General features: G+C 39.9%; 1 protein-coding gene across 7 annotated transcripts in view; it reads right to left on the bottom strand.

Annotated features, from left to right (window-relative positions):
* Exoc1 (exocyst complex component 1) overlaps window positions 1-25,540 on the bottom strand; it is a 47,854-nt gene that overhangs the window by 14,254 nt on the left and 8,060 nt on the right. For 2 of the 7 annotated variants that reach the window (XM_040747242.1, XM_040747244.1), the window contains exons 3-12: window positions 25,140-25,270; window positions 21,588-21,747; window positions 18,826-18,846; window positions 17,179-17,366; window positions 15,983-16,210; window positions 15,660-15,792; window positions 14,735-14,844; window positions 13,877-13,930; window positions 10,381-10,530; window positions 3,475-3,580 (exon numbers count right to left, since the gene is read on the bottom strand). In XM_040747242.1, coding sequence (XP_040603176.1) covers window positions 3,475-3,580; window positions 10,381-10,530; window positions 13,877-13,930; window positions 14,735-14,844; window positions 15,660-15,792; window positions 15,983-16,210; window positions 17,179-17,366; window positions 18,826-18,846; window positions 21,588-21,747; window positions 25,140-25,270 — 1,281 coding nt within the window. The remainder of the gene's footprint in view (window positions 1-3,474; window positions 3,581-10,380; window positions 10,531-13,876; window positions 13,931-14,734; window positions 14,845-15,659; window positions 15,793-15,982; window positions 16,211-17,178; window positions 17,367-18,825; window positions 18,847-21,587; window positions 21,748-25,139; window positions 25,271-25,540) is intronic. The other 5 variants (XM_005080765.4, XM_013121042.3, XM_005080766.4 and 2 more) reach the window with 3 other exon arrangements.

Raw genomic sequence — 25,540 nt, 5'->3', positions numbered from 1 at the left:
TTAAATGGTGGGATTGTTGCTGTTTGAGCTTAGGAAGTTGGTACACTTACATTTAAAAGAATGAATTCACAAGGCTTTGTTTTCTGAATAAAGCCCAAGTAATTTAATAGAGTGAGGAATGAAGGGGTCACTTTAGACATTCACAATCTTTTATCTCCTGCAAGCCCATTGAAGGAATCTCCACCACACTAACTTTTTACTTTATCTGTTAAAGATTATATAAGTGGGGCTTTTAACATAGCTTTAAACTTAAAATCAAGTATTATACTGAATTCCTTGGTAACTAGCCTATGAATACAAGGCTGGAAGGTTGGCGAACACCGGTCAGGAGCTGTGTGTGAAAGAGTAATGCTGAGGGACAGACTGACTAGGTAACTCCGAACTCTATCACAGTCATTTGGAATTTCTTTCATTCTTAGACTCTGCTGTTACACAGTATCTATAGATCAATGTTAGAGCCTATGTTGTGAGACATTCTGAACTCAAACTCACAACAGGACTAAAGAATAAACTATAACCTAAAAGCAGCTTAGAAACAGAGAACAATGTGTCATCTGGCATGGTACCAGGCCACACTTGAGGAAAAGGCCCAAGTAGAGCTCTGAACTGGTCATTCCCATGCTACCACTGGGATGATTGATAGGTTCGACCATCTAAGCTCAAGGGGAAGTGACATAAGAAGTGTAGATATTAATGTGGCAAACACTGCACTACAGAGAACAGTTCATTTATGTGGACACTCCTGCCCGGGGTCCTACGGCCATTCTGCAGGCTCACCTTCCCAGAACAAAGTCTATTTCAGCAGACAATCATGACCAGTACTGGCTATTAAGCTATTAATTATAATTTGGAGCTCAAAACATTCTAGATTCTTTCTCAGCAGCAGATTCTCATATAAAGTTGTAAGTATCTTTAAGTAATCGCCGGTAGATGATAAACATAGTAAGAGCAGTGGATAAGGGCCTCTGTTCACTGCTGCCCTTCCAGGGCAGAACTGTGTTCACTTCTGTAACGGATATCTATAAACATTTACAGAATTACTCTTCCACAAAGCCTTCAATCCAGCCTGTATTCAACTATCTTTGGGATAAAAAAAATCTTACTTAGTTTAATTGAGAAACAATGATAAGATGATTTCTGACACCACTGTAAAGATTTAGTAATATTAAACAGGGGCATTATAATCATGTATCTATATATACAAATGAATAAAATGCCTTGTACATTTTACAAATTTTATATATCTCATATTATGTGTCACCCAATAGCTAAAGCCCAAGTGTAAGCACTGCCTTGTCCCCCAGTGACACATCTAGATGCTTTAAAGTATGCATCTTAAGTGAGGAAGAAGAAGCCAGTAAAAATGACAATCGTAGGAATAGTCACTCAGTTTCCTTTGCCTCTGCCTCAGTAAGTACATTTGGAGAAGAGAAATGGATGAATCCATCAAAGTGTCAATCCCAGGAGGAAAATCCTATGCCCCCGAGGATAAATCACTCATCAAAAGGGGGAATAATTTATACAGAGATCTTATCTTGGCATCTTTAGCCTATTTTGAATTTCTTGAAATAAGGGATGTTAAAGATAAAATGGAGTTTTCAAGAAGGAAGAGGAACCCCACTCTGATGATGCCCATTAGGGCCTGCTCTTCCTTTACTTGTAAGCAAACTCCTAGCCACATCTGTGACGAAAGATTGCCACAGCACGTACAAAACAGAAGCTTGTATTTAAAATGATAACATGGTGTCATTGAAAAGCTAACTTTCCAAACGTGAAGGTTTCAATTTTAATTATAGTTACTACTAAATTCATTTAGACATAATCTGGATCATTGAAAAAAAATCTCTTAGGAAAAATTTCCATCCTGCTCGATTCAGAATTTCTTGAGTTGTGTGCGTTTAGCTTGAATTGTCAAATGTTGAGAGATTCAACATTATTCTCTGAATTTAGTTTGTCCTTTCTTGTAACTGATACTGTAATTTTCTGTGATGAATTATCACAAATTACTCTTTTATCCATCAATATTTAATAAACAAATACAGATTTATTCTTTTGTTATGACATTGTTTTAAAATTATAAAAATTATTCTAAACCTTATTATGCAAATTAAAATATTTTAACAAGATAATTTAAAAACTTATGGTAGGAAAAGCAAAGGTTTAAGCTTTAGGATAATGTGATGATAATATAAAGATACTACTGTATTGTATTTAAGTTGTATTTTTATATCATTTATCTTAATGTATATTCAACTTGTTTTCATATACCGAAGAGATTTCTCAGCATAAAATGGCACACTAACAAGTAATGACGAATATACTTAATGAAAACATTAAACATATAACTACATTAATAATATGCTCTTTGCCCAAAACAGGCATAACATATCCACAGTGAAACATCAACAAGGATATAAAGACACTGCTGTTTAAGAACAATTAGCCTTTAGGATGAGTTAGCATTTCTGTTTTCAAAAGCCTACTGTCCCAAGAGGGTGTTTTACAAAATGTAGCATGTTAACAGACAAACCCAAAGCACTTCAAATTTGGGACCATTGTAATTAATAGATCAACTCACAATTAGTGACATTTAAGAGCAGTCTTCTCTGTCCCAAAAAGAACAGACGGCAGCAGGACGCCTCAATATTCAACGCTGCTGTCTGCTTCTTGCCATTGCTTAGGGCACAGGCTCATTTCAACAGTCAATGCTAAGCTCAGTGTTCTAAAGGGACTCCACAGACACCGAGGAGTACATGATGTAGCCCCTTAAGGCCAGGTTTGGACTTGAATAGGCACAGAACTCCATCCAAAGAGAACTCCAGAGATGGGTACATGCAAGAGCAGAACGTGGCCTCAGTACATCCTTCCTCAGCTTGATACTTTCATTGGCTATTCTTTCGAATGGTGTTTGTCCCTTTAAATGGTAGGGAACAAAAGAGCAATATAAAGCCCCAAATATACTGCTCAAGAAAAATATGGTACAATCACAAGGGAGATGCCGGTGACATAAACACTCTCTAAATGCAAAGCAGCCAGTGAGAAGTAAGAAGCCAGGAATACCTTTTAGTTCTTTCTCTTTGGAGAGCATTGACTCGCCCCCACCTGTACCGTCTTTGGGATCAGAAACCACACTCAGCAGGAGTCTCCTGTCTAGCCTCTCTTCTCTATCAGGGTGCACTTCACTGTCTCACCTGTGCGTTCCCTAGCAACAGTGACCGCTAATCACAGCACAAATGTCCAGCTACTGCTGGACTGATGCATTTCATACTTTTAGCTTATAAAAAACACATTGGCAGATAGCATTTCTTCTCAAATAGTTTCTTTGAAACCTGTAAATCAAATATATTAGCTAGGCCTCCACTTTCTTTAATTCTGTTGTGTTTTATCCCACCTTGTTTTACAAAAGCCGTGGAGTTACTATTCAGTAAGTGAGACTGCTTCAAAAGGAGACACTGAGCCCACAGCTTGGCTTACCAAACTTCTTGCTTTCTTTAGTGGTGCCAGTCATCTTGATCTTTGCAACTTCAAAGAAATCTTTGATTTCTCTTTCATATAGTCGGGATAAATAATCCATGTAATTCTTAAAATAAATGGAATATGCAATTATTAGTAAACTAACAATTTTCTCCTTAATCCTTCCCTTAAATCCTTCATGCTTATAAAACCTTAGTGTATTTCAGACAATATAAAAAGTTAGGCGATTTTCTCTCTTGAAAATGCAACAAGGCAGAACAAATAGGCAGCATATCATTACAATTTACGGAAACGTCAAGTCAAACAATCACACCTATATTTCCACTTTTATGAATTACCTTGGTACATTTGGTACTGTGATTGCAACCACTCTGGCCAGGATATGTGAGCCAGAGCAGCTGAGCTTCTCCTGCTGCACTGTAATAGTGGCTCAGTGTTCTAGTGTGGGCACACCACAATCCAGTAATCGAGGTCCCTAACAAAGGACACTGAAGCCGTTTCAGTGTTGTTATGACAGGGTCACAGTGAGATTTCTGGCTCCTGGGAAATTTCCTAGGGGAGGATTACAGAGTTGAAGAGTACAGGAATCTTTATGAGGCTGATGCTACTTCACTCTGAAGGCCTCTGGGGATCCTTACACCTCTCCCTCCACATTGCCATGTTGCCCAGCAGAGCCAATGGCAATGAGGAGATCTTCTGATTTCACTGACCCTTGTCAGTGTAATCCCAAAGGTCAGAATGTGATTGGTATACATGCAACACAATTTTCAAAATAGGTTTTCTGAAAACAGATTTGATTAATTGAGCCCTAAAGAAAGCACCTATTATTTAGCATAAAGACTAATTTTTGATCACACTTGTCTATCTTTACATGAAATACTCTATGTCCCTGTAATCCCTCTTCAGTAGCAGACATCATGTGTTTCTCCAGGTCCTAAGAAATGGCATTAGAAAGTTCAGCTAAATTTAAATAAATCCATAGTAGAATAATTATTCCCAGTTATCTTTCTAAACTTAGGACACAATTTTAGCTTCAAGATTCTATAACAATAGTTAGATCAAAAATACTTTAGGTCTGACCCCTTTCATTAGATAGACTATGTCTGTAAGAAGAGTCATTCAACTGAGCAGTTATTTCCTATGATCCTTGTATTAATTCAAAAGCACATACAAATTAAATTATACCACAAAATTAGTTCCTTTTAACACTTGACTGGAAATTTATCTTGTGTTTAAAAACTGTAGTCCCAGACAGTGACAGTCTTTTTAGTTTTGCTTTGTGCTGGCTGTAAGTTGTCTTCCAGAGACCTTATGTATGTTAATTTGTTTTTAACATAACCAGGCCCATTCCTCAAATGTGAAACTAAGATTGATAATACACTGATCATCACAGTGTGAACTCTGCCTATCCATGAGCATGGGAGGATTTTCCATCATAAAAATATGCAATGCTTCATGAATATGCACCTATGCATGCATGGGGTCTTGCTACTCAGTGTTTCTACAAGACTGTCAGTCTCAGATTGTTACTGTGGAGGAAAGCTCAGATGTCCCTAATCACAAGGGAAGCACCTCATATATGCACAACCCAGAAACACAGACAGATGCTGGAGCTCTGGGAGAGAGGGAGTCCGAGCAGATGATGCCATGACCAAAGCCCCTCTGTCTTTCATAGGTTCTAACTATGCAAACAAAAACTAAGGACTAGAGTCAGCCTGAGTACAGCTGGGAGTAATGCCGAAGAATGACTTCTCATCTCTCAAGTGTGTGTATGTGCACATGTGCGTGTGCGTGCGTGCGTGCGTGCGTGTGTGTGTGCGTGTGTGTGTGTGTGTGTGTGTGTGTGTATACATGGTCACCAAAAGCTCAAACCTAAGGACCAAGTAATATTCCTGGGAAATAAGTTAATTTCATTTAAAAACTTCATTAGTACTGTCATTCAAAATTACCATCTTGTTTGGAAAAAAAAAAACAACAACCTTCTGAGCAGAGAATGAGCCAGAGTCACCACTAGGTTGGCACTCACATTATTTCTTCACTTTAAATTACATTCATGAATACTGCATAATATGTAAAGACAAGATAATAATACTCTGAGAACACAATTAGGCAAAAAGCTTATCGATTACTTATTTGAATAGTCACTGGGGGACAAAGTACTTGTTGGCATGGAACTCTTAAGATGTATTCAATTATTTAAAATATTAATCTCCTAAAACTTCAAAAGGGAAAAAAATTTGAGTACTATAAATATTTTCACTTAACACACCTTCAAATCAGAATTCTGTTAGATGAAATCAAATAGAATAACATAACAGAACTTCACAACACTGAAAAAGGCTCATTCTGAGGAGCAAAATCAATTGTACCTATACTCGCAAGTCAGATCAGATGCACTTAGACACTTCAGGGATAAACTTGTTTTGAAAGCAGGTTAAAACTTTTTGTGCTCTCACAATGCTTGAGTGTTTACATGGGGTGGGGTGGGTAGAGGCTGAGAGTGGGAGAGCAGGTGGAGGTTAGAGGACAACTTGTGGGAGTTGGTTTTCTCCTTCCACCATTGAACTCAGGCTGTTGGGATCAGGCAGCAGGCACCTCTTACTAGCCGAACTGTCTCACCAGCCCTTGAAAGGCATTTTTATCATGGTTTGAAAATTCAGTCGGGTGGTGGTGGCACAGGCCTTTAGTCCCAGCACTCGGAAGGCAAAGACAGCCGGATTTCTGTGAGTTTGAGGCCAGCCTGGTCTACAGAGAAACCCTGTCTTGGAAAAAAAGAAAACAAAAAACCCAGAAAATACATTTTACCAGATTCATCTTCCCTTTTTAAAAATCTCAGTAAGGCCCTGTTGCTGAAGATCACACTTACATATCTCATTGAACATGGTTAAATACAGCTGATACCTCACTAGAGCCTTTACACCTACTGACTTGTATGCATGGTACTGGAAAATACTCTGCACACTACCAGGGGAGAAAGGTAAACACGAACCCAGGCACAATCCCTGAGTCTGCAATAGTACCCGCCTGCATGACACACTGGAGCAATGATGGCCCAGTACTGTGGGGTCACCAACAACCAGGCTGGGTTTAAGCCCGTTTCAAGAAATGGAACCCAGATCCTCTGAATGGATGGGGAACACGGTGAGGGGTAAGGGGGAGTGGGAGCTGGGAAGAAGAGAGGGGGGAGAAGAGAAAGACAGAGTAGGTCATGGGGGAACAGGAAGTTGAGTGGGTGGGGGTAGAATAGGGGGAAGAGGGAATCATAGGTTAGAAGACGGATCAGGCACCAGAGTGACCTCTAGTGATCTAAAGGGATAACACCAATTGGCAAGCTAAGTAATAGTGGAGAGACCACCTCGAATGCCCATTCCTGATAATGAACTTGATGTCTATATCCATCCGGGAGCCTTCATCCAGTGGCTGATGGAAGCAGAGGCAAACACACAATTAATCACTGAACTGAACCCAAGGAACCCAGTGACAGAGAGAGAGGGGCGATGAGCAAATTGGCAAAGAATGGGCCTGGCAAAACCAGCAGAGACAGCTGATCTGAACAGGGGAGAACTCTTGGACCCCAGACTGACAGCGGGGAGGCCAGCATGGGACTGATCTGGACCCCCCCCCCCAAAATGTGAGTGTCAGTGAGAAGGCCTGGGCAACCTATGGGGCCTTGAGCAGTGGATCAGTGTCTATCCCTGGAATACAAACAGTCATTGTGTGCCCATAGCACAAAGAGGGATGCTCTCTCAGCCTGGACTCTTAGGGGAATGCCTGGACCCTACCCGGAGTGAAATGACAGACTCTAGATATCCCCTATGTGGAAGGAATTGGCAATAGGGTGGGAGGCTGGGGGAAGGGGAGTGTGGGAGGAGAGGGGGGAGAGGGAACTGGGATTGACATGTAAAACAAGCTATTTAAAATTAAAATAGAAAATGATATAAAAAAAAAGAAATGGAACCCATGCTGGACACTGCTTGGATGACCAAGAATCTGAGACTACATAGGCCATAAGCTTACAGAAAACCTAAAACTACTGTTCTACCAAAGGAACACAGCAATAAAATGACTCCTAATGACACCTTGCCTTGTTCAGCCCTTACCAGAGAAGCTTCCTCTTGTAGTAGAGCAGAACTAACAGAGACCCACACCTGAATAATGTACACAGAGTGAGAGACCATGCAACTCTCAATCCTACATGGGATGTCTTCAGCAAACCCTCCCCTCAGGCTGAAGAGAGCTATGCAAAGAGAGGAGGAAGAAAGAAATTAAGAGCCAGAGAAGATGGATGACTTCAAGGAAACAACCGCAGAAATCAATTCACAAAGACTGTGGCAGTATGCACAGGTCCAAGCCAGGTGGGGTCCCAGCTGAAAGGGGGAAGTGGCCATGAGCCCCCAACCCTAACCCAAAAGCTAACACCTGTCTGCAGAGGAAAATTTAGTTGTCTCCAATTACATCTCACAGGGTAACAGGGTACATTAACCACACTAAGGGTAGGTCCTATGTTCAGGGATAGATAGCTAACATAAAATGAGCTCAATGGCATTTGTGTAGACCTTCTTTTCTGTCTCATACTGCTTTGTCTGTTCTACTGGTCTTTTGCTTGTATATTATGTTTTCCAGTTTTGTGTTTTTAAGTTTTGTTGAGTGTGTGTATCTGTTCCTTTGTTTTTTCTTTTCTTAAAAATTCTGGGTTTTCATTTTGTTTCTTCCTACTTTTTTTTTTCCTTTTTGTTCCCAAAAGAGAGAAAGGAAGGGTGTGGATATGTATGGGTGGGTAGGTGGGGAGGATTTGGGAAGAGTTGGGGAAGGGGAAATGGCAACTAGAATATATTGCATGAAAAAGAAATTTTTTCATTAACAAAAAAGAAAGAGAGTTGAGGAACAGACCAAGTTTTAAATGGTCACCACCATGTGAAATCACACACACACACACACACACACACACACACACACACACACGTGCGTCAAAATGGCACTTAGGTTCAGATGAACTGAAAACAAAAAAACTTAAGCAGACTCCATTTAACTATGTGCTTTTTCTCCAGCAAAATCCCAGGCAGCTATACAAACCATAAAAACAAAACAAAACAAGGCCAGCCAACAAACCACACAACAACAACAAACAAAAAGCAAAAACCTAAACACTGTAACAGAAAACCAGAGGAAGAGGAAGGGTCTGATGAGAGCACGATGGGGTGGGGCCCAACAACCCAGTGTTTGCTAGTTCCTGAGGGAAGTAAAATAGGGAGACTCTGAACTAGTCCAAAACCAGAAGATGTGAGAAGTGAAATGGGAGGCAAAAAGTAAGCAAAAAACCAACCAAACAACAACAAAACCCTACCAAAAACAAAACAACAAAAAGACTCGCCTTAGTTTAGAAACAGAGGGTATTATAATTTTTAAAAAAGCTGTGCATTCAAAAGAAAGACATCATGTGACAGAGTCCAAGGGGAGGGAGTTTTATTAAGGGAAAAGGATTGTAAAAAGGGAAGGGGGAGACTGGTCTTTGGGGACAGGAACAGCGGGAGAGAGGAAAGAAGGGCGGAGATGGGGGCACAGACAGAGAGAGGGAGAGAAAGAGAGAGATGCGAGTGGGCAGGGCTCTTTTAAAAGGGTATGTAGTGAGTAGGCACAGGTGGTCCCCTTAGTGACAACTCCAACGGCAGGCCAGCACAGATGCCCGAAGACTAGCGGAGGGAGCCAGATTTTACTTTAAATGGGCAAAGGTACTTCAAGGAGAAAACATGTGAACTGATATTAAAGAATGTGCTGCATCAAGTATTAACCTCAACACATGGCTGGGAACACAACCCACCTCTTTCTTGGCATCTCTACCTATCTCTCTGTCTCCCCTAAAGCACAGATTTATGGCAGCTGCCAGGAGTTGCTTTTTTTTTTAAATGAAAGATTTCAATATTCTTACTCCACAAAGACAAAACCCCTTTCTTATTTCAATTCCAGGATATCTTTTAGTGCTCTACTAGACACATAATTACTAAATTACTAGAACATCTTAATATATTATTTCAATATTTTATTTTTTAGCTCTCAATTCACAAAATCTTAAAGATAAAATAATTTAAATGTTTCTCATAATTTAAACTGCTCTCTTAGCAGGGCCTATCCAGAATACTAGTTGCTATTTATATGTCTGAGTTAGGTGGTGACAATTCTGTCTCTTTTTAAATGGACACTGATGTCCAATTTCTAAAGCTGGTGCATAAATGCCAGAGACCACTGGCTTTTGCTGCACTAGCTTCCTGATGGTGTTATTAAGTCCATGGTAGAGCGCATCATTCTATTCCTCAACACCCACAGGTCTTCCCTCTGTCACATGTCACACACTGTAAGACCAACCTGTAGCAATGGTTTAAAATCTCCACACCGACTCCAGTTCACAGTGCTGCACTCACTCCTGGCTCGTTCTCCACAACACTGGGCATGCTCTGCTTCAGGAGCCCGTTCTGTGGCAGGAGATGCTCATTGCTCACCCTCACGTATCTCTAATCAGTGCTCCACTATCATGTTCTCATGACTCGGTCTCTCCACTGTATTTGAAATCAGACCCACTGCAAACACAGGTGCCCCCTGAATTTTCTCCGGAGCACCACAGTAATTTTTCCATATGTACAGCTAACTGTTTTAGAATTAGAGGTTTGCTTGTTATACTCCAGGTGCTCAGCATTATAGAATGTTTGCTTAATAAACAGGTGCTTTGTTCTTTTATTAAAATAGATGTATTTATTTAAGTGTATTTTTCCTATATTCATGTCTGTGCATCATGTGCATACCTGGTTCTTTTTTATCCAAGTAAATAATTGAGCACGTAGAAATTCAATTATCTTTTGTTGTGTGAAAAGCATACACTGTAGACCTAGTGAGGGAGTGACGTCAAGCCCATACCTTTGTCAGCCCCTCGTATTTCCCATGGTCTGTACTCTTTAGCCACTCCATCAGCTTGGCATATCGGAGCAAGTCTCTATGAAATGGATGATGGTTGGGTAGAGTCAGTTCAACAGAGTGCTGAGCAAGAGTTGAACTCTGATCATGACCCTGGAGTGAGTAAATAAGTAAATAAATGTGATGGAACATTCAAGAGAACACTATTACAATAGAAAATTCTAGATAATAATCAAGTGTAATCATGTAATACCAAGCAAATACAGAATAATGAAAACCAAGTCCTTACTTGTCTATTTTTATCATCCTGTGTACCCACAGGATACTACAATTAATATTCACAAGAATGCATAGGTGGCACTGTGACAAAGTGTCGCTCACTTCATCTTTCAAATGAGAGAGCTGTATAAAGCGTTCCTCTCTATATCACTTTACAACGTACTAAGCAACTTAACTTCTTGATACAGACTGTATTAAAAAACATGCCACTGGGAAGTCATCCAAACAAACTGTCCACTTTAATGAGATTCCCAGGAGGAACTATATTTTCTTCAACAGATAAAGATATGTAAGATATGAAATTTTACAGCTAGTAAGAACAATAGATGGCTATATCTTGGACTTTTTGTGACAATCCCTAATAGCAATGTTGATTCCAATTTTCCCATTAAAGTGATGTGCTAGGCAAACACACACGACTATTTTAACCTTGACAATGTTATGTGAATAAATTAATAAACAGATCAACTGTCTTGACTTTTGCTTTAGAAAAAATAGAGACTGCTAGATTATTGGCTTATTAATCCTATTTTCTAAAAGAACCCAAGGCTCAGGGCATAAAGTGACTTGCTCAGGTCACATAGGAGGAAAGCCATAATTGGAATCTTGATAAACAAGCCTAACTTCTGTCTTCCTTTAAGAACATTCAAACAAAATCATTTAACCAGAGTCCAAACCTGCAACTGCTGTCTAGCTGTTAGTGTGTGGAGATGAGTGCCACACCTCTCGTTGGACAATTTGCCTCTTTCTCTCTACTTAGTCAACATCTGTGATACAGCTTAAAGCCAGTGCCCAAGAGATGAGGAAGTTGCAGGATCAGACTGCCCTTGAAACAGAATTTTCCACCGAGCAAGCAAAAGCTAACATAAGCCACATTTACTTGAAGTCTCTTTAATTCATTTGAGAGTTGCCTAGTAAGAGACTGTTTCGGTATTTTACGGAAACCATTAAGTTTACAAAAGCTGCTGAATCAGGGAGAAGAGGTAGATAATTCATTTCTAGTAATAGTTGAAATATAATAGTTTGATAAACAATCTGAGTTTAAAGAATTAAAATTATTTTAATTTGAAAGATTTATCACTTCTACATGCTTTATTATGTATATCATTGTTCAGTCTCGACTTCTACAGTTTTCAGGATTAATGTACCATTACATTACAGAACAGTTCTACAGAACTGCACATGGAAAACAACGGAGTCCATAGATGCTTCATTTCCAAGTTCAACAATGCCTCCTGGTGTCTCTTACCCATTGTGCCGATATTATTAGAACACAGATGTTCCTAATACTGTGCTAATGAGCAACGTGGCACACACTGTCATCACCCAAAATATTCTTCTCCATGACTGACACAAAAGTATGTTCTCTTCAACTATTTACTCAGTCTATTACATGTGGGGTTATGTTATTTCAGGTTGAGAAAGCTTTTAAATCATTACAAATCTCTTCTGGAAAGTGGGAGAATTAATTATTAACAGTTGTGTGGAGCCCCTTGCAGTTTAAAAGCTTTTTGCATACGTTACTATGCTAAGTTTTTGCAGAATTTCCATGTCACAAACACCTGAGAAACTGGCATTCCACATATCGGCTATCATCCCCTTAACGTTTACTGTCAAGATAGACTCAATGTTACTAAAGGATTTAATTTTAGGTAAAATGGTTCTACAATCTGTGAACTGTAAAAGTTGCTTAAATCAATCAGTATTATAAAAATTATCAGAGGTAAAATACTAAGTATAAAAAAATTTGTTCTTCATATGCTTAAAAGCATTAAGCATTTCTAAAATTTCTTATATCCACAATAATAGATTACCAGCAACTACAGACTAACTTAGTACTCACTGCTGAGGTACTTTTAATACATAAATCTGAATCTTTATCCTAATCTTGTAATGTACTTCTCATTTAAGAAAACAGCAACTCTATGATTAATGTAATTCACAGGGTATTCAAATTAAGGAACATTATAAAACCTTGGTGAGTTACAAAATTTCACCAACACATACATATTATATATTATAATTTTTATTTTGAAACAGGGTCTCACTATGCTGTAAGGACTAGCCTGGTACTCAGTATGTAGAGCAGGCTGGCCTCAAACTCATAGAAATCTGCTTACCTCTGCTTCCCAAGTGCTGGGATTAAAGGTGTGCACCATCCATCTAGATACTAGAATTTTTAATAAACAGTAACATGGTGTACCTTATAAGAGCCAAACACTAGTGTAAGTGAAGCAGATACTTTGATTATCTCTGCTATTAAATGAGGCAATTAAAATGGGAAGTGGCAGACGTGTACCATCACATGCTAGTCAAAACCTCACAGATATTTTGTCCCCTGTCTGGACTGGAAATCTCCATGTTCTTCAGCCCTTTTGCCAGTGACCTGATGACCAAGTTCAACACAGAGACAATCTCTTTCAAGCTTTGAGACATCCTTTTCCACCTTTGGCAACACATCACAGGCTGTTGCAACATTCTGTTTTTAAACATGCATCACTCACATGTTAACAGCACATGTTAGATTTTCAGAAATGGGAAGCATTCATTTTAAATAAACCATTAGTTTACAAGGCAAAGAAGCAAACAGAATGAGTAACTGCACATTATAGTCAATAGTTAAGACACAAAAAAACCCACTGTTTGTTGACAGACATTTTTTGATGCCATCCACACATGTGGATAACATCACTGCCAACAGACAGCATTAAACATAATAAACTAAGAAAAATGGGAGTTTCCTATGTGACTTTTCAGTTCCTTTCTTCTTGATACTTTTCAGGTCCAGTGACATGTTGAGGGAGTCTGCACTGATGGGATCCCCTCCCATGTTCAGTGAGACGGTCTTCCTTTATGTTTGCACAGCACCACCATCGCAGCGGACATTCCCAAGGGTGTCCGGGTGTCTACCTTCCCTAGACCTTGAGCTTTTCACGGGCAGAATGAGAAGCATTTACTTCAAAGCAATGTCTAACAGGTACCTCAACCACCAACAAGCAATTACTAAAAAATCAAGGAGACAGAAACAGAGAAGGGCAAGCAGAATGAGGTTAAGGGCCTTTGTGGCAAAATGGGACATTTAAAAACTACTACAAATATAGTTAATGGGTAGCTTAATCAGTAAGTTAAGCTGTAAGCATAAAAATTCTGCTAACTTTAGCAAATGTCATAGAAATATGAAAAAAAATCAGAGAAGCTTGAGCCAGCTTGATGTACTCACAGGAACCGAAAGAAAGTAGGACCTGCTATAGAGCTGAAGGAGGGCCTGAGTAAACTAGGTGGAATAAAATACAATAAAGACAATTGTTTTAGAATACTGCAAAGAGAAACCAGTGTTTTCAGAGAGCACGTACTGATGACTAAGATTTCTCCTTATTTTTTTTTTGTTCAATATGTCCAATAAAGTAAAAGACAAAAGAACCCCACAAGAACTATTAAAATACTTTCTGTCCAAATCCCTGTAAGGTGCCCTTGGCATTTTAAAATATTCTTGTCTTGCTATTAATTATAACATTTCTTTCCATTAAAAAAACCACAGAGACTGAATCAACCAAAATTCACAGTTGAGCTAGTTGTTTCCTTACATGTACACAATGTATTCAACCACACAGAACCTATGAAACATTGAAAATAATGTGACAGGTCTTATTGTCACCTCTACACATTGAAAAATATAAGAGGCCCCACAGTAAACACAGACCTGCCAACTGTATATGTAATTAATGAATGTAGCTATCTATCTGATTGCTAGAATCAGTTTCAGCTAAAGGAACTTGACATCTGTGTAAAGGGTTATCTGGAGTCCAAAGTATCTCTCTGAGGAACTATACACATATTTCAAAGTCTGGGGCTGGAGAGATAGCTCAGAGGAGAGCACTGACTGCTCATCCAGAGGTCCTGAGTTCAATTCCCAGCAACCACATGGTGGCTCACACAGATTTTAAAATCTTAAAATCATAGAACTGCATGAAGGAATATATTATAGTCCCGAATGAATACATTAAAATTTTTGTGGGAGTTTAGGTTCAGGGCAACATACAAATGACCCATGGAAACATGTCAGTTACTAGTAAATTACCTGTTGAACAAAAACATTGTTGAGATGACTGGCCAGTCTCCGGGCAAAGTGCTCCCTCAAGTCACTGAAGCGTTGCTGCTGCTGCTTGACGGCCAGGAGCATGTCGTGGCCTGCATCAGAACAACAGTCCTCACTGAGGCAATAAGGGCAGGCAAAGATTCCCTCCATGTCTAACATGAAATGCCACACCACAGTGTGCACATGGGGATCAGAAGACAATTCTGTGAAATCCATTCTCAGCTTTCACCTGTACATGAGCTCCAGTAACCCATCTTGGGTTACCAAGCTGTGCAGCAACTTGGAGAAATGCCTGGTAATGTTTAAATAGGTCCTCCGCTGATTTGAATGCACACTCAAGTTTTAGAACCACTGCCTAGAAACTGTATCTTCTCTGGCACATCTTAATGGTACTTATGCTTGTTTCTAATAAGAAAGATCCAAAGATCATGGTAGGGCATCGAGATGATCTGCAGGGAAAGGTGCTTGCTGCTACACAAACCAGGTGAGCTGAGGTCAAGCCCCAGAACACCTGTAAAGGTGGAAGAGAAGTGAATCCACAAAGATGTCCTCTGACCTGAACATGTTACACACAGTGTGCATACATGTACACATCATGTGTGCACATGCATAAATAATAAAATTATATTTTTAAATAAGATTATGGTGAACGCATAGCATGGTAGAGCCTGCCTGCATTCTCAGCACTTGGGAAATGGGGATTGTGGGTTTGAGACAAGCCTAGGCTATGTAGTGAGAAGTTAACCCCCAAACTAAACAAAATAAAAACTAGGCAGATCATAACACTAAACTTGTGAAGGCAATTTGTACAGCCAGTAAATAAGCCTAAATCACTTAGCCTAAGATATTTCTACTGAGTTGCCTGAGTTCTTGGTCAGATTTCTTTCATCTTGGGTACTGAACATACCTGGCCGAAGAGCGACATTCATGCACTGCAGAAGAGCATCGGCAGCATTGGTGCAGGCCTCGATGCCTCTGGAAGAAGCAAGATCTCCTTCCTGAAGGGCCTTTATGTGACCTTTGGCCAAGTCCATGTGGTTCTGTAATACATTCAAACATACCACTTACCCATGTTATTGTGGGAAAAATAAAGGCAAGGCACTATTCAACCCTACCACCCAGTCTGTAATTTCTTTAAATCCTGGCCCCACAAGGTTTACAAGTGAGCCTCACACACATCATGACTAGTCTTCCTGTGTTTGCTCTGCTGGTAACCTATGAAATGCTCACCACGAGGAACTCTATCTCAGACAGCAGCTTCACATTATTGGTGTTGCTGAGGTGAATCAGGTGGTTGCTTTCCGAGATCTGGTCCATTTGCTCTTTCACACTTTGGAGCATTTCCTCGTAACTGCTCAGTTTCAGTTCAATTTGATCCACCTCCTTTAGGGCCTCATCCAGCAACTGCATCAGGATATTCACTTGTTTTTCAGAGGCCATGATTGACTGAATGTTAGCCTGCAATGTGAAAGGAAAATATAACGTGTGTGCTATTTAAATGTGGAGAAGTACAAGGGTGAACCCCTGCCAGATCTCTGCATCCAGTCAATCAGTTCCACCTTTCTTCTCCACGGTGCCTTGGGAAGGCTCGCTTGCCTCTGGGTTAAGGTTTGAGACCCCTCAGAAACTGTGCAGGGAAGTCAGAGGGCTCTCTTCTAAAGCCCTTTAGCGGTGAGCTCGAGATCCTTCCCCTTCTCACCATACTGACTCGGCTCCCCTTGGTAAATGATTCGCTTATTTCGCCTGCATTCCTCTTGCTACAATTGGTACTTAACTGGTTTTTGCTGTTGTTTATTTTTTACAAACAATGAAAATGCTACTCTTTGGTAATGAACTATTCAGAGGCTAGGGGAATTAACCCCTAAGAAGATATCTGGTTGCTTACTTTTTTTCTTCTACCGTTGCATATTAAATCTAAAACCCTAGCCTTATGTCTTCACTGTGCGTGCACGCGTGTGTGTGTGATGTGTGAATACACATTTGAATGTGTGTGTATATGTGATGTAGAGTGTCTTCCTAACTGCTCTCTCCCTTATTATTGAAACAGGGTCTCTCACCTGAATCCTGAGCTCCCTGATTTGTCTAGTCTAGTCAACTTGCCCCAGGAACCCCCATCTGTGACTCACAAGCATTGGGACTACAGAAGAGTTACTATGCTCACCAAGTTTTTATTTGTGTTCTGGGGGATCTGAACTCTGGTCCTTAACCTTGCATGCCAAGTGCTTTAGCTACTGAGCCATCTCCTGAGCACCTGGCTCTCTCTTTTGAACAAGAAGAGTAGAGCATGGTGACAGCTGACAACAAGCTTACAAATACAGCAATGATCACACTGTAAAAGCTGAAGTCCTAAGGCAGAACACACAAGCATCGCCAGCCTTTGCAATCTACCACACACCACTCATTCAGAGCTCATGAGGAATTCTTACCCCATCTAGCACCTGCAGCTCTCTGGACAACTTCTCTGCAAAGGCCTCGGCATTAGAGATGGCGCATTCACAGCCTTCCATCATTATTTCAATATCCTGCTCTTCTCTTGCATTTAACTCCTGGTACTCATCTACTGCTTCTTCATCCCCTCCTGTCACACTCTGATTTTCTCCACTTGGAACAGATTCTTAAAGAAGGTAAAACGTAAGCAAAGAAAGTCGTCAAAAAAATGGGAAGAACTTTAACATGGAACTTAAAGTGACAGCTAGTTAAGATTGATTATAAGCACAGGACACATTTAGTGGTTGAAGGATAGAAAAGAATCATTCAGAAAATATGAAGAAAGGTCATACAATGTTACTAAAGTGAGGTCCTAGTAGCAACAGAAAGCATGCAATCTAGTATGCTCACTGACTTACAAGGGTTAACATGGGCTTTAGTCAAAATGTCTCAAAACATAATTCCACTAAAACAGACAGCTTGAAGAAATGAACCTAATTTCTCTTTTCCCTACCAGAGATGGCTGTTGCTCTAACAAAACAGTGATGATGAGCTGTGGATATGGAGAACAGTTCTTTCCTTTCTTTCTGGGTAGCATTTCTCCTTGTTTTTACTATTTGCATCTTTCTTTATCACACAATACACCTCTTTCAAATCACTTTTAACTGAAGTGAGAGGCATGTGCATTATCCACAAGAAATTATGAATATTCAAAATACTGACTGCACTTTCTACTTTTTGTTATTGTTTAAAAACTTCACATGCATAGCTAAAACAGCTCAAGGTGGACTACAGCAATTTCCTTAGTAACTCCAATGAGAGAACAACAATGCGATTTGAAATTATAAAACTGTACATAGTTTCCATGCCTCCAGACAAATGTCAGGAGGCCAAGGTATAGATCTATACCTCTCACTTTGGGGAAAGAAACACATATAGTGTGTGAGCATTTTATACAGAGTCTGAGTTTGAGAGAGGTAAAATGAAAAACCACTGTTATCTCTAGCTGCAGCTCTAAAGAAAGCTACTGACTTTCTAGCCTGACTGGGACAGGAATTAAATCACAAGGTCTGGCTGGATGCTCTTAGTGTTTGTTCTTTTACATGAAAATGAAATCTATTAATTTGTCTCAGAACAAAACCCTGCTAACTCCAAGTGAGATAGTATTAACTCTGAAGAAGATAGTAAGATAGATTTAGTTATATCCCATACGGGGTGGGGGTTAAAACTTTTGGTACACGCAATTTACAGATTACACTATAGAAATGTTTCTAGAGAGGCATTGCCATGTTCCTTGTCTTTTCAATGAGGCCATTTTGTTCATTGTGCAAATGCAGAACTATCAGATGTGACTCCTTGTTAACCACTAGAGGGCAGGGAACACCTAAATCATCTATGTACTGGAGTGCTTTTCAGTAACATTTCAAATAAACAAGCATTTTAAGTCATCAAAACTACTTTGGTAGTATTTTCTTCTCCTGAAACAATCCTTCGGGAGCTAATAATGAATAGTACTATTACTTTTATTAGTCTATGGATTCTGTAATAAATACATCCTTGTATACAATCCATAAAATATGCAACCAATGGTATACGACAGGGCAAGTAACGTACACATGAAATAGAGTAAGAACAGGGTTACGCACCTTCTGTTACTTTAGGCAGTTCTGGAGAGTAAAAGGTACGAGAAAAGCAGAGGAAAGTAAGCAGAGAATATTAGCTGAGTAGAAAAAAGTGTACAGATTTAAACCTTTTAACTACTACCCAGATCTCATTTGAACTTCACACTGAACCAGCCACAGTGGGCAGATCCCTAAGAAGCTTAACTTCATGCTTGTTTTTCTCCTTTGTTGTGCAAAAGTGTCTTTCCATATTTCCTCTCAGTATGTCAGAAACAGTACTAGTCCTTGAAGAAGAAAACTGGGAAACTAAATCATTTCCTGGGGAGTATTTTTAGGTCAGTTGTGACTCATGCATTTAGTGTAGTTATTTTCACTCCAGGCCCAAAGCTTTCCAGGACACTCCTTCACAAAGGATTAGTCAGAAACACTATTTCAAAGAATATGGCTGAGGCAAGAAACAGACACAGGAGACAGCAGTGTAAGCAGGCATTCAAAGGTTTGAGTGGAAGATTATTTCACAATCTAGCTGCAAGCCAAAGGATAAAAAAGAAACGGCAAAAAAAAAAAAGAAAAGAAAAGAAAAAAGAACTTCCCTATCCATCTCTAAAACTCTTATGTTCGACTGTCATTTATTAGAAACTATGAAAGTTGCGGCTGCTGCTGTGACATGAACAATTACAATGTCACCAACTTACTTGGATGACTATTTAGCTCCTCAGATAAGATGGTAATGAGGTTCCCCCACCCCAACATTATCCAAAGTCTAGAGACATTTACTAATTAAATATATCAGTTTAAAATATATATTAGGAATAAATAACATAGTAGTTGAGAACAGAAAGGCAAGCTTTTCAATGAGTGACTGACTTATGAGAAGATTCTTGCCTCAATTATTAAGACACACAAAACAAAAATCTCCAAAGTCATTCAAAGAAAATGAACCTGTAATTGAAGACAAAATGTCTAGGGAGTTTGACACTAGTGACATGGCAGCGCCGTGATGCTCCTAACCTAGGCCAGTGTCTTGATGGGGAGGGTCTTGGGGGGACTGCTCAGGAGCTGCCAGATATGAGAATCTGCCAGTTCTAAGCACCAAGGCTAGACAGTGGAACTGCTGGGAAAGAATCATCTACTTGTGCACTGGACTGAACCAAGCCCTCTGAATGTGGGTGCCAGCTAGGAGGCCTGGGCAGGCTATAGGACCTCTAACAGTGGAACCAGTATTTATCCCTAGTGCACAAATGGACTTTGGGAGCCCATTCCCTATGGAGGGATACTATTGCAGCCCAGACACACAGAGGAGGATGTAGGCCCTCCCCCAAATGATGTGACAGACTTTGATGATCCCCCATGGAAGGCCTCGCCATTCTTGGGGAGCGGGTGGAGGGGTGGGCATGGGAGGATGGAAGGGAGAGGGAAGGGGGGGATTGATATGTAAAATGATTGTTTCTAAATTAAAAAAAAAAGGAAAAAACGAAAAAGAATCATCTACTTGAAAGGAGAAAGGTCCATAGCCCAAAAAAACAAAAGAGGCAAGTGGCTAGATAAATGGTTTGCTTAAAACCATATCATAAATTATTGAATACTGGGCCAGAGAATAGCTCAGTGGTTAAGGATGCTTGCCGAATTCAATCTCTGGAAGCCATATAAAGATGAAAGGAAGAACTCTACAACACTGCCTCTGACCTTCACACAGGTGCCATGGGATGTACATGCTCTCCTCCCAGTAAACACATGAATGAAGTTTTAAGGCAGACGTGATGGGTGATGGCTCACTGGGAAGGTTAGGCAGGAGGTCTACCCTTGAGTTCAAAGTCAGTTGGAATTCACTACACAGTGAATTTTTGCAAGCTAGCCTGGGCCTCATAATTAACCTCTTGTCTAAGGATTCCATGCTGCTAAGAAGGCATGAGATTTGTGAAACATTTACTATAAACCTGGAATATTTATGATAACTAGGTAGATATCATCATCATCATCATCATCATCATCATCATCATCATCATCATCTACTTTAGAAATAAGGAGAACTGCCAGAATTTAAACTCGGGCAGTATAAGGCCAGAACTGTGCTAGTTATTACTATGTTCACTGCTAGGCATGAAAGCAGTGCTGTGGAGACATTTATCTCACAGCTGTTTAAAATAAACACATAATGATATAGCCAGACAGTGGAATACTCTGATGCTAATAAAAGTTTGGAGTAAGTATTTAGTAACAAAATAAATGTGTGGGCTGAATTCATTATATGAAAAAAGAACACTAGGAAACAAAAGTGTAAATTTCTCTATTTAAAAAAATTATATAAGTATTCATAGAAAAAAAGCCTAGAAGAATATATGTGAAAACTTTAACAGCAGTTATCTCCTAGGAATACCTCTATAATTGGGTATTTTTAAGAACTGAGGTTGAATCCAGTGTCCCTGCACATGCCAGGCAAGCGCTCTAGCAATGAGCTGTATCTCCAGCCATCAGCATGTATTTTTAGACAGAGTCTTACTAAGTTGTCCAAGAGCCTCACTCTGGAGCCGAGGCAGGTCTTGAACTTGTAATCTGCCTTAACTTCCCAAGTAGCTGGAATTACTGGCCTGTGCCACCAAGTCCAGGTTTATGAGTGACTTTACTTTTTAAATTTAATATACCAATACCCTATAATGCACACCCATAATGTCTTCACTAAGAAAAATAACTTTGAAATTTCTTATGACATATTGTGAAGTAAATTCAGTCTCCTAATCATCTAACGATACACTTGACCACACACAGAAACTTTCATTTGCTTCTACCTTCCAAAAGCTGTGAGCTAACATTGACAAAGTCGATCTTCTTGCGGAGATAGCGCTGATTCAGTTTCCAAATGCATGAAATGAATGCATTCTTTTCAGCAGTGCTGCTGGCAACCCACTTATAGATTTTTTCAAAATGTAAATCAAAATCAGGATTTTCCTAGAACAAAAAGAAAAAACGTAAAAATTCATTGATTTTGATCCTATCACCTTTCATTGTTAATATAAAATCTACTTAAAAATTAAAAATGGGTGTTCTTGTTCTTGGGGAGTAAAAAAAGACCATTAAAATATCATGTAAATGGCTAGGGATGTGGCTGAGTGGCAGAACTCTTGCCTCACACATCCAAGAGCCAGGCTTTGATTATTGCACACAACATCAACCGAATGACTTGAAATCCTCAGAGAATACAATTTAAAGCAAAAACTAGACAAGCAACAACATCCCACAGTGGACGTTTTCCCCCTGGACCCTTAAAGTCCAGGAGTGGAAAGCACGGGCAGGCTCTACTCTTAGGGCTCTGTGCTCAGTGCAGCGCCCCATAGTAACATGACAACATGGCTCTTGTCCTCTCTTTTTAAGTTCCTTAAGAAGTTTTGGTTACATAATTTCTTTGACAATGTATGATTATTCATAGCTGTGGTTTGATATTAACTCCCTGTTAAAGAATCTAGCTAATTAAAACATGAGAAAAAATTAACCTAGCCTTCATGTACTTTCTAAGAACAAGCTGGTAAGAAACAATAGCTGCGCTGTTCTCTGTTTTTGAAAATGTAAAATTGTTATAAGCATCTCAAAAGGCAAAAATGCTGGCGAATCTCACAGCTGTTTTAAGAAACTGAGGTGATCTGAATCACATCACACCTTCTACAAGTCTGTTATGTCAGTGCTTTGTCGGCTTCTGCTGTGGGAAGACAATGACCAAGCCAACTTGGGGAGGAAAGGGTTTATGTCATCTTACACTTCCAGGTAACTAACTGTCTACCATGGAGGACAGTCAGGGCAGGAACCATGAAGGAAAGCTACTTACGGGCCTGCTCCCAGGCTCACATTTAGCTATCTTTATTATACCTCCAAGAAACCCGCCTAGGGTTGGCACCACCCACGGGGGGCTGGGCCCTCCCACATCAATCAACAATCAAGAAAATACCACACAGATATGCCTATAGGCTAATCTGATGGAGGCATTTCCTGAGTTGAAGTTCCTTCTTTCCAGGTGGCGCTAGTTTGTGTTGGGCTAAGAAAAACTAACTAGTACAACCATTTTATAGCAATATTGTTTTCTTGACTACAGGACTTCTTGATCTGTATATGAAAATGAAAACATATGAATGTATACTATTGTTTACTTCCAGAGAATTAAAATGCAGGCTCACATGCACTACAGTAAAGGACAGTAATATATTCCAACATATTAATGTTCTATGGGTATAAAAATAATTTTACTCATTTACAGCTTCATTTAGGGGTAACAAAATGTCAATAGATCTTCAAGGCAAGAAAAGGTAGATGCGACTAGTACTTTGAAGAGTAGTGGTATTTTAAGGAACAGGACTTGACTTTTGGCATGTTAATCATAGAACAGTAGGATAAAATTAGTAATTAGTCCAACTTACATACAGAGCTTAAGCATCCAAACAAACTGAAAACCTGAGCTGGTGAGATGGCTCAGCTGGTAAAGGCTGTCAAGTCTAACAAACTGCAATTCATCTCTAGCTCCACATTCGGGAGGAGAGAACAGACTCTCACACGTTGTCCTCTAAGCTCCCCAGGCATGCCATGGATGGCACATGTGCACACCCAACACATACACAAATAAATGTAATACACTAATTTTAACTGAAAACTTGCATTTATCATTAAAAGTAATTACTACTTATAAACGCACCTAAGAGTACTGGCAACAAACATGAATTTGATGGGAAATGATCACTTCCCTGGGAATACTTCCCATAACGCCAATAACGAGGCTGAGTGCTCCAGTGGCAACATCTGCACAAATCAATGTATGATACTAAGTGGCTACTGCCAGGCTAAGTATAAAATTCATGTTTATATCCATATATAGTAAACACACCCCACGGTGCCTACGTAAAATGAAACAACAACAAAACACCCATTAAGCAAGTCAGCATGAAGGAGTGTGTCTGAGAGAGCAACAGGGTCATGGAGGGAAAGCAGCTGAAGGAGGAAGGCTGCAGGGGTGTATTTCTGAAATATACCCGCGTATTTCCTCTTGAAACTTTCCAAAAGGGTTCCACCTCTTGCCCCGCCCCAGTATCACAAAGTATTTACTGAAGCTCCAGCTGTTTTCTAAATACTCCTCCCTCTCCCCATCTCGTCTCAAACCACTTTCCACATTTTCCTAAAACCTGGGTGCATTTTAGAAATAAAGAACAAGTCTAATTTACTAAAACACTTGCAGAAGTGGTCTCTCTCTCCTCTCCCTCCCCCGCTCCTCCCCGCTCCTCTCCTCTGTGTGCATGTGAATCATTTAGGAGAAATCTGACAGACTGGCAAGGATCTCGTAAATCACTTTTCCTTTGCTTTCTTTTAGCACATGATTCAATCACCTTTCGTTTTATCTATCTTTCTACTGCTTAGATTTATGGTACAGGAAGAGTAAAACCAGAGTTTCAGCCGGGCATGGTGGTGCATGTCTGTCACCCCACCATTCGGGAGAGGCATAAAAAGCAGGACTTCAGCTACCACAGTAAGTGTGAGGCCAACATGGGATGCATGAGACCCTGTCTCAAAGCAATCAACAAAACCCTGGAGTTTTATCTTACCAGGTCAGTTTACAAATGTCCACGCCCTTTTCTCCTTTGTAGCTTTTTAATAAACAGACATGAGTTTGGGAGGTTACAGCAGAGGGCTGACAGCTACCCCAGTGCAAGCCTTGGTCTGAGTGGCATCAGCAGCTCGGCGGGTGTGCTGCGGACAGACAGGGTCAGAGCTAGCCAGGAGGGGAGGTAGAGGAAGTACCATTAACTGAGAGGAAGGGAGCTCTACTTAATTTCACAGTTTACAACTGATAAAAGTCTTGAACTAACAAGAATACAGATGGCCTTTAATGTGATTACTATATCCTTGAAATCTGAGCACACTCAAACATGGTATAAAACTTATATCCTTAAAATTTTATTTAATCGCCTCAAAATAAAGTGTGTAACCTGCCTTCCATCACTTCCTTTTATTGAACCACAAACGTCAACTGTCCAGATTGGCTGTCTCGGGTGGTGAGCCTTCATTTCACTCAGGAGGAGTAAAGAAGGAAGGCTCCTTTATGTAGATCATACATGCTTTGAACTAAATCTTACCAAAATAATAAACATTTTTAAGAAAGTTAACTCACACAACATATTACTTTAAAATTCATACTAGTTTATAGAATTTTCTACTAAGCATATTTAATTTAAAATGACACATAATATTATTATGCTCAAGGCCTATAGTCACAGAACAAGTTCCGATCATCTCAGGGCACACAATGCTATGTATACATGATAGGCATTTTCTGAACCCAAGTTCAAGGACTGTGGAAAACATACTTTGATGGCATCTTTGGCATCTACCACAGCCAGGTCTCGGAGGGCCCAAGCAATCTGCCTTTTGTAGAAATCTCCTTTGTCAGATTTCTTGACTTTGACCACCTTCACCTGCACGGGGCGTTCAGTTGTCACTGTTGAACAAGATACACACGACTGTTAGCAATTTTAGTCTTCCACTCATTCTGCACTTACTCACTGTAAACGGGACTTTCAGGTGCCTGGTAGGGTGACACTAAAATAAGTGTAATATTTTGTAATAAGTCAACTGAGGAATTCACAGATTCCTAAAGGAAGCATCTACATCAGACTAGAAGGTCGAAGGCAGACAGATGTCTTGAGAGGTAAAGCATAGGAGGGAAATCTAATGATTGACATGTGTAAGTACAGAGTCCTGAAAGAGC

This window comes from Mesocricetus auratus, unplaced genomic scaffold (assembly GCF_017639785.1).
Source record: "Mesocricetus auratus isolate SY011 unplaced genomic scaffold, BCM_Maur_2.0 Super-Scaffold_100006, whole genome shotgun sequence".
NCBI classification, from domain to species: domain Eukaryota; kingdom Metazoa; phylum Chordata; class Mammalia; order Rodentia; family Cricetidae; genus Mesocricetus; species Mesocricetus auratus.
This window is presented reverse-complemented; position numbering and strand designations above follow the sequence as displayed.